The 9,810-nt window shown below is 35.8% G+C and overlaps 1 protein-coding gene across 3 annotated transcripts; it reads right to left on the bottom strand.

Moving 5' to 3' along the window:
- Positions 1 to 101: 101 nt before the first annotated feature.
- Positions 102 to 4,827, bottom strand: LOC116725231 (uncharacterized). 3 transcript variants are annotated; one of them, XM_032571152.1, is made up of 5 exons: positions 4,599 to 4,827; positions 4,034 to 4,414; positions 3,691 to 3,744; positions 2,867 to 3,007; positions 102 to 539 (listed from the first exon to the last, which is right to left on the bottom strand). In XM_032571152.1, the coding sequence occupies exons 1-5, from the start codon at positions 4,639 to 4,641 to the stop codon at positions 388 to 390; spliced, it is 771 nt and encodes a 256-aa protein (XP_032427043.1). In that variant the 5' UTR covers positions 4,642 to 4,827; the 3' UTR covers positions 102 to 387. The 3 variants fall into 3 exon arrangements, with proteins under 3 accessions (XP_032427043.1, XP_032427044.1, XP_032427046.1); XM_032571153.1 differs by lacking the exon at positions 3,691 to 3,744 and having other exon boundaries at positions 4,599 to 4,825; XM_032571155.1 differs by having other exon boundaries at positions 3,691 to 4,414; positions 4,599 to 4,823.
- Between the last annotated feature and the right edge of the window lie 4,983 nt (positions 4,828 to 9,810).

Below are 9,810 nucleotides of genomic sequence, written 5' to 3'. Positions count from 1 at the left end.
TCTAATTTTATAAAAAGAAAAAAAAAGTCTATCCAAATGACGAGCATAAAAAATATCAGCTTTAATAACTTTAATATAAAAAGTGACAGTAAAAAAAAATTATAATAATTAGATCTGTATATAGCTCATTATTTCGTTCACTTAACATGCAAAAAAATATTTACAATTTAATCATGCACACAGATGCTAAGATGTAAAAAAAATAAAAATAAAATAAAAAAAGTTTAGAAGTTCATAAAAGCATCAAAGTGCGTCATCTAGTGGCCAACAAAAGCCACTTCTCCATCACTTACAGAAGGCTTAACTTTGCATAAAAGTATGAAACAGGAATGTATCATGACTTCGCATTCAGCTGGTTAATGTCAGTCTGTCGGTCTGTGAGGCTCCTCAGTATTTGTATCTCTGGTTTCCGCCCTCGTACCTCCGGGCAGAGATCGGCGTCCGCAAGTCCTGAGAGGAGGAAGCTGACTTCGGGTTGTCCGCAGGCATCAGCCGGGGTGACGGCTTGCCCGTACGGGTGTTTGCGTAGATGGGCTCCTCTGGGGGGGAAAGAGGAGACACGGTGAGCACAGCGAGGCTTAACATCAGGCCAATTAACCTGAGAAAATTATGTATTATTATTATTATTATTATTATTATTATTATTATTATTATTATTATTATTATTATTATTATTATTAGTATTAGTAGTAGTAGTAGTAGTAGTAGTAGTAGTAGTAGTAGTAGTAGTAGTAATTTTTATTTTTTTATTTTTGTGAAAAATATCTTATGGTAATTCAGGCAGCATAGTTATTTTGCAGAAGCATTGGTTCTGATTAACAAAAATAAATAAATGAAAGATAAAAAATTAAAATTAAAATTTACAATAAGTGTACAAATTCAGCTTTTTAAATGTAAGAAATAAAAAAAAACAGAAAAGTACTAAATAAGATTTCAGATGCACCGTTATTGTTATCAATATTATTATTGCTGCTGATGTTATATCATTATTATTATGATTATTATTATTATGATTATTATTATTATTATTGTTGTTGTTGTTATTGCTATTGCTATTGTTGTTATCATTGTTAGTTACAGTAATAATAACAATAATAATCATTGTTGTTGGATGCATCGATATTTTCTTAAAATGGACATATAATAAAAAAACGTAATAAAATTAAAATTAAACCAAGCAATATCAACCTCTATATTTGTTTTCATTTATTTAAAAAAAATACTAAAATTGTGGGAGTATTCAATTAATTAAGGTTTACTCAAATTGAAATAATTGAGAACTGAGCAAATGTTGTTTAACTCTTTAGGACACAACAGAATATATATATATATTTTTACATTTACATTTAAGTTACTTTAGCTGGAAATTAGAGTTAATTGTCGCAAGCTACAGACAAAGACGGAACGTTTTAACCTTAAAATAATAAACATTTAATAAAATCAATTACTAAACATAACTTAGGAGAGAAAGCATCAGTGACGGATTTCATATTTTTTCTTCCAAAGATGTTTATGTGGCAAATAAATATATACGTCTTTGCTGATACAAAAAGTAATTACATTTACTAACTCTCACCCTGCAGATATTCTCTAAAAGTCAGTTTATTCTGCTGTTTTCTACTTATTACTTTGCTCACATAATCCAAACATGAAACAGAACCTGGACCTCGTCTCGTCGTTGCTTAAACATTTGGATATATTTTTAAGGGTCTTCACGCACGCTCACTTACTAACCTGGTGTTCCCATAAGTACAGCAAAGAACTTAATTTGAAGTCAAAATATTAGCAAAGTCAAGACGTAAAGCATTGAACAGTTCTCAAATTTATTCTTTCCTGTCCTTCGTAATCTCTTTCAAATGATCAAACACTGGCCTTCAATACAAAGGCTCATTTCTCTTCTTTGTCAGTTTTGGTGATCATAAAATCCTTTTCGCCCTGACAAGAATTCTCTGTTCTTGTCCTACTTCTGCCTCCGTGGCCGTGTGGTCAAACCTGACGTAGGTCTGGTTTCTGTATTTCTGCCAGGTGCCTTGCTGCCACGCCATGACACCATTACTGCAGCTATTCTGCTTTCTCTGCATGATGCATTTCTGTTTTTTGGGGGTTTTTTGCAACACTTTTCATCAGGTGTTGCTGAAATCATCACTGATATCAAAATGATCTGCACCTATGAGTACCTTTTTTATTTTTATCTCACCGGCGTCTAATGTCATATTGAAGTGCTTCATAAAAAGGTGACGTTCGTGTTTTATAAGTGTAAAAACTACTTAACTATTTAAGCTTCTTTTCTTATTTCCTTTCTGAAAAACGTTGCATCGATTTCTGGTTTGAGATCCGTTCAGCTGGTCGTGACCACTTCTCACAGTTTTTATAGACACCAGTTTGTCCGGCTCTGACTTTCAGTGAAAACCACAGTGAAGATATTACTTACACTTACGTTTGACTTTGTCTCACGCTGAGCTGCTAAACCACACAAACCCCCAGCTTGCTCAGTTCGAATTCCCCAGCCAGGACTCGGAGTCGGGACCTCCTGTTGCATTTCTACGACTTTTTGTCTTTTGTTCTGCCGCCCACAAGGATGGTCTCACCAAAACGAAAACCCTTCTGCATTTTACCTCTCCTTTCAAATGTAAATTGTAGCAGAGAAATGAATCAGCTACCGACTTGTGTTGATTTTATCTGACTCTGTTTTTGTGATGTTTTTTTGTACCCTAACTGTTCTCTTTGTCTTGTGCCCTTTTTTTCTCAGAGCACCCACCATCCTCTGGCGTCTCTTACTTGCACAGAGCTTATCTACAGAAACAGTTCAGTGTCGCACTGTCAGATGGTTATCAACGCTTTCAAACCCAGAAAGAAAGAGAAGTACCTATGCTTCTGCTGCATCCCCTTTTCTGCACAACACGGATGACCAGCAGGGCGATCACGACAAGGACGAAAGAAGATGCCCCCACGATGATCCACATCCACAAGTTCTCACTTTGGTCACGGTCTTCTTTTTCGCTGGTCACTGAAAAAAAAGTACATTTGTATTATTGAACAACAGACCTATTTGATGGGCTGAGATCAGTGTCAGGATGCGGGTGTTGTATGCACAGCAATCATCTAATCAAATATTAACCCAATTCTTCCTCTTCCTGTCCATTTAAACAACAGTAGAGGAAACTTATGACCCCAGTTTCAAGTTGAGTCAACAGGTATCACTAGGGAGTCAATAAAGCGGAGTAAAATAACACAAACAAGCAATGTATTTTGGGGGGGTGTTATATTTGTAAGTACAGTTTTAAAAAAAAGAAACATTTGGTGCAGGTAGCATCATCATTTTTCAATTTAGTTAAATTTCTCTGGACAGTCAAAGGAAGCTAAGCTTGTTGATATTTGTTGATTAATTAAGGGGTTCAGCCCCTTAATTTGCCAATCACTGGTCTAATGCTACATGTAGAACCATCTAAAATATCTGTTGTAAGCATGTAAGCGCTTCATACTACTAATACCTCAATCATTGTTGACGTATTAGTTAGCAAAACTATTGTATGAATTTCAGTTGGCGCTGCCACCATTCTAGACATTTAAATGGCGCCTACAGTGGAAACAATAACCAACTCAGATTTCATTGAGACCGAAAGAAACAGAATTGTTCACGAGAGCCGAGATCTGGTCAACACGCCCGCTCACATGTTCATGCACACACACCTTGGCTTTTCGTCGTTTGTGACTGAACCGTTGTGTTTTCCATAAAGTTCTCCACTGTAACAAAGCGGCATGAGAAGCATTCATTGGGTTAGTGCAGGCCATAATTTTTGGAACGATGATTAATTCATTCATTAGGTTATTCCTAAGCAAAGCAGCAAAATTAGCATAGCCATGAGCAATTAAAGCTTGGAGTCAATTTTCTGCGACATTTTGACAGATTATTCTGCATTGAAAATCTGAACTTTACACTGTTTACAAAAACATTACAGTGTTACCGCTCTCAAATAACAAACATTATTGCTTGTAGTGAAATGTTAGTTTTGCAGTGACAAGCAATACTTACCTATGACTTTAGTTTCGTAGCTCTGAAGATCACTCAGTATGGGAATATCTACTTTGACTTTACAATAGTACAATCCAGTGTCTGATTCCTTAATATTTTGTAAGTTGCATGGCATGTTGTTACATATATCAGTTAAATTGCATTTTGCAAATGTAGTCTCATTACAGAGGGTTTGGTTTTTTGTATTCATTTCAGTTAGATTTTTTCCAGAGGGCTCAAAATGCCAAGAGATGTGACATCTATCAAATGTATTTTCTGACAAACAGCAGTGCAATTTCAGAGAGGAGACTGAAGAAACTGTTCTTTCTCTTCTTCCCGTATAATTTGTTTTCACCAAATTTAGTCGGTCCTCTCTTGTCAGTACCAGGGTTGCTCCTATCACTGCATGTAAAAAAGGAGAAAAAGTGAAACTTTGTTTAGTTTCATTGATCTGTTTATGAGCAACAAAGGCAAAAACAAGCATGTAAAAGTTTCATCTGTTCATCACTGCATGTAGTAAAACACATTTTTTCATACCACTACAGCTTTGTTCTGGTTCTTTGATCGTTTAAGGTTCAACTCGTACCTGTTAGCAACGCAACAATTGCGCCTCTGAGCCACATCTCCATCCTGCCTTGAGAGCGGTGGTCGTCCTCAGAGTCTCATCCTGTCTCGGCTGTCTTCCTCTCTGCATCAGACCGAGCTGCACGCTAAACCTGTGTGGGGGTGGGTGGAAGAAACGGAGGAGTGGCTTTCTGCTAAAGGGCTGTAAGAAAGGAGGTGACTTTACTGGAGGAGGCTGACTGTAGTGGAGGTGAACATAAAACCTATGTAAGATGGAAAAGAGTGTAGGCTGTCAATAATAAAAAAAAAAAGCTGAACGAAAAACAGAAGGAAGTTGGTTTTTTTTAACCCAAACTATTATTTCAGTCATTTCCAAACTGTTTGTGCTGCTGCCATCAGGCAAGCGGTACAGGAATATACGGACTACAACAAATAGACTGAGAAACAGTTTCTTCCCCACAGCCGTCAGAGCCATTACTCCCTGCCGCCCCCCCCCTCCCACACATATCATAACCTCGCAGTCCCACATACCCCACCCCCACACAGTCATATTGTTCTGCACTTTGCACTGTCACATCATCAGTACTTTGCCATAATTGGACCTGCTGCTACTTCTTTGGTGTGGTTGAGTGCCTTTAGTTAATTTAGTTGTATATATTGTTATTATTATTATTGTGTGTTTGCTTATTTTTACTGTATATATTTGACCTTTTGCACGGGAGTTGCAATGGAAATTTTGTTGAATTCTGTTCAATGACAATAAATGCTATCTAATCTAATCTAATCTAATAAGTGCCCTGAGTCAAAGGGCTTCAAAGTACATGTGCAGCCCGCATTTCTAAAGATGAATATCCTTGCATGCTTCTGCGTCTTGGTGTGCCTCGGTGAGATAGACCTACATGAGCCAACTTGCTTTGTGCCATGTAACAAAGGCAGGCGCCTCATTGATAGCTAGAGTTTGTGAAACCCCATGTGGGTTTTGGTACAGAAGGTGCTAAAACCTATTTCACATTATCCCCTCAGTCAGCTGAAAAGAAACATTTGGCTTCCTGTGACAATAAGCAAACATGACGACATGATGAACCTTCCCTATCAACTTCCACTCTTAAAGCACAATAAAGAGACAAGAACGGCCGACATGTTGAAATGCAATCTATTTTCACTTGAAGAAAAACACACTGAACACTGAAAAAACAATAGAACATCGCTATTTGAAACAAGTTTATCTTGATATTTAATGATTAAAAAAAAAATAAAACCTGTTCATTGCACTTCAAGAGCAGAGTTGCTCTTTTTTGCTCTCATTTCATATCTGTGAGGAAAGATGAAAAAAAAGGTCGAGTGAAGAAGCGTCTGAAGATCGTAGGGGGATGTCAAACTTCTGCAACCTCAGCCTTTCTGATCTTTTTGCTGCACACTGAAAGTAGGTCCCATCTTATGCACAGCAATATTCTTCAGACTGTTTGCTTAGTTGAGTGGCTCTCACTTACATAGATTTAAATTGGTAATAATGAACAGATTTAACAGAGTTAAATAGTAATTAATAGTGTAAAAACACAGTAAGCTTACAGAAATGTGTAAATTCCTCTCATTGTAAACTGACCTCATTGTATTTAGATGGTTTAAGAGTTATCTGATTTGAGGGCGATTATATCTCGATCATATAAGCTGAATTTTGTCTTCCACTGTTTTAACCTGATTCAATAAGTGCTTCATATCTAATTTCCCAAAATTAAATAATTTCAGAAATTAGTCAAATTAGCTGTCTGACAACATGAAGCAGACAAAATGATTTAAACGAATGATTTAAATGCCTTAAACGAAATCAAGAACAGATGAGGAAGAAAAGCTTTTTTAATTCTTTATTATCCCATTTAATTCATAGATACCCAACATCACCTACGAATGGAGAAAACTGAAACACTTCCTAAGAGTGGTCAGTCGATCAAAACTGTCTGAAGAGAGCATTAAGACTTTTGAGAAAATATTCTGTGGACTGAGAAAACTAAAAAAAGAAACATTTCAAAAGGCTTTCACATCTGTGGTACAACAGACATCACACAGTCAGACACGGTGGTGGTAGTGTAATGGTCTGGGGCTGCTTCGCTGCTGCAGGAATCAGAGGGATTTGCTTTGACTGACTCAGCCATGAATTAGACTCTTCTGCAGAAAATCTTAAAGAAAAATGTCTGGCCTTTGATGTGTAACATTAAAATCCAATAAAGTTGAATTACGGAAGCTGGAAAATGAGACAAAGCTGTAATATCACTTTGAATGACTCAAAATAATTCAAGTTTTGGAGTGGCCTAGTAAAAGTCATGACTTCAATCCTTGAGATTCTGTGGCAGGACCTTGATCAGGTCTTGCTCCTAACCGAAAAAAAAGAAAACATTGTGGCTAAATTAAAACAATCCTGCAAGACTCATTACTAAGTTATCTCAAACTTTTGCTGGTGGTTGTTGCTGCTAAGGTAAAATCATTTAGTAGCTGAAAACTGTATGTTTTTTTTTTTTAGTCAGGTTTTCTTGTTTGCAATACTTTTTTATACAGTCATGCAGTTATAGTAATGGAGTAAGATGCGGTTCAAATCAACTGGAAACTATTAGTAATCTTGCTGAAAAAGACCAGAAGTGAAACAAGCCATAAAAGGAAGTAAAAGTAACAAAAACATTTGTTTTAGGCAACCACTATCACCCTATGACGAAATATAAATGATATCCCACTCGTAGTATGAGCTGCCACTATGAAACATAAATAACACATTTTTTCAGTTCCTAATTACTCATTTTGTGCATTGATAATTCCCCTTATGTGATTTTTCTAATTGGTGGGGTTTTGTGTATTTTTGTCATACATAGTTTTGAGTAAAAAGGCCACTTTAAATGACCTTCATTAACTATTTTTAAAATGGTAAATATACAATGCAATCCTCATCACATAAGCACGGAAAAAGCTACGTCATGGTGAGTGACATAATTAATGATTTCTTGTCGTTCCCATCCAGAACAGCATAAGTTAGTTTTGGGCCCCAGGGATGGTTCGATGGGGTGTTGGAAGTGAAAAGTCTGGTGGTAAAACCTTACAGTTACAAACCAGATGAGACGGTGGTATAGCTGTGTTCAGGAAGCACAGAACAAGCCACAGCACCACTGAGCAGAGCTGAGGTGGGCTGTCGTGTCACGCTGCAGACAGAGAGCCCTCTTCACACAGTGCAGCTGTGAACAACACACGTATCTGAGCTACAAAAAAAACCAAAAAAACAACAAACAACACATGAATAATCACAGACTCTAAAGTCCTCTGCTCAATGTTAAGCTGCAGCAGAATAGAAACCGGATGACTGGAAGTTCATTACTTGTTCAGATCAAAATGAGATCAGATAGCACAGGAACCCAAACCTTTTTATTAAAGAAGTGAAATTGTTGCCATTTTGTGCCCTGACTTGACACTGAAAGAAAAACATATTATGATATTTTCAAAACAGAAGTACGGCTACTCAGCTCTTCCAGTGAGAGAGGAGGAAATCTTGGGCAATCACTCTCTAGACATGCAGAGACTGATTATTATTATTATTATTATTATTATTATTATTATTATTATTATTATTATTATTATTATTATTATTATTATTATTATTATTATTATTATCTTAAATTCAGAAAAAATGAATGAGGCACATAGTAAATTTCAAGTCTTGCAACAGATTCTCTGGATTTACTTGTAGACTTTAACTAGACCATTCTAACTCCTGAATGATTTCTATTCAGACCATTCTATTGTAGCCTGGCTGTGTGTTTAGAGCAGATGTTATGTTGTAGGGTGAACATTCTGACAGGTTTCAAACCTCAAACTGCTTTTCCCTCCTGTGTTGCCTTTTGATTTTGCTCCTTTCGCCTTCCTATTAACTGAGACCAACTTCCCTGTCTCTTCTGAAAAACAGTACTTCCACAGTATTATGCTCCCACCACCAAATCTTTCTGTGGGTCTGATGTGTTCAGGGTTAAGTGTAGTATTTTTATGTCTGGCAAGTCAAACGTGTGTCTATTGGTCTTGTTTGGCCAGTTACTTCTTCATGGTTTGTGGCAAATGGTGAACATAAATATGGTTGCATGGCCAGATTTGTGTATCGCACTTCACAAATCTGTATATAAGGCGTGAGTCCTGTGTCCAGTCATGGGTTTGGGTCATGGCCCAATGACCTTTGTCAAACGTCTTTCACCTCTCTCTCAATGCACTCTCAAAGAAAGACCGCTAGAGCCTAAAACCTTAAAAGAAAATGTAAAAGTGTTGCTAGGCACAAGTCCAGTAAATATTTCCATATCATATCAGCAACTATAATTACATCTGATCAGTTGCTGCAAGAATTGGTTATATTTTAATGTTTTGATGATTTCAAATAGCTTTGCTCCATTGTATTTTTCAAAGACATTGAACTGGTGACGGGTCTACCCCGTCTACAGTTTATCTTTTATTTCAATTTTAAATTTTTTTAATTTGCATATTTTAAAATAGTTTTCATTACATTATGCTGAATTCTTTGTGTTATTGTTATTTAATCTTTTAATTTCCATGTATTCACTTGGTTTTAGTTATTACTATTATTGTTACTATTAGTAATAATAGTGAAGACAAATGAGTTTCATCATTTGTCTTTATTTTTCTGTACTACATCATCGTGATTGAAAAAAATTACGTTTTATTAATTTAATTCAATTAAATTAATATTGTCAGTGACAACAACAACAACAACAAAGAGTTAAACTAACCTAAGTCGGGAAGTAAATAAAACAAATAAAAATTAAGAACTGTGCAGATAACAGAGGTTGGTTTGCACGACAGAGGAAACGTAATTGTCCTTTGTGATGATGGTCATAACGACGACGATGATGATGATAAAAGATCATATTTCTTCTTCAATAAGAATGAAGATAAAAAAAATTAGAAAGCGTACAATCTGATGACTGAGGTAGAACTAAGATTACAAATTTTAAATAACGGGGAAAATAAATGAATAAATAAAAAATACTGAAAAGAAATAAACTAAAATCTAATTATTATTATTATTATTATTATTATTATTATTATTATTATTATTATTATTATTATTATTATTATTATTATTATTATTATTAACGCTTAAAATTCACTGCAGATGAATCTGCCCAGGTATTTTCCATAATCCCTTTCTCAGGTCACAACTCGGGAACTTCACTACCCACAATCCTGTCTCGGCG

The sequence above is a fragment of the Xiphophorus hellerii genome, chromosome 9 (genome assembly GCF_003331165.1).
Source record: "Xiphophorus hellerii strain 12219 chromosome 9, Xiphophorus_hellerii-4.1, whole genome shotgun sequence".
Taxonomy (NCBI): Eukaryota; Metazoa; Chordata; class Actinopteri; order Cyprinodontiformes; family Poeciliidae; genus Xiphophorus; species Xiphophorus hellerii.
This window is presented reverse-complemented; position numbering and strand designations above follow the sequence as displayed.

Coding starts and splice junctions, on each gene's coding strand:
- LOC116725231 (XM_032571152.1), bottom strand. CDS start 4,641: ATGGAGATGTGGCTCAGAGGCGCAATTGTTGCGTTGCTAACAG. Junction 3,745..4,033: donor CTACGAAACTAAAGTCATAG/GTAAGTATTGCT, acceptor GCTTTGTTACAG/TGGAGAACTTTATGGAAAAC. Junction 3,008..3,690: donor ACAAACGACGAAAAGCCAAG/GTGTGTGTGCAT, acceptor CTTTTTTTTCAG/TGACCAGCGAAAAAGAAGAC.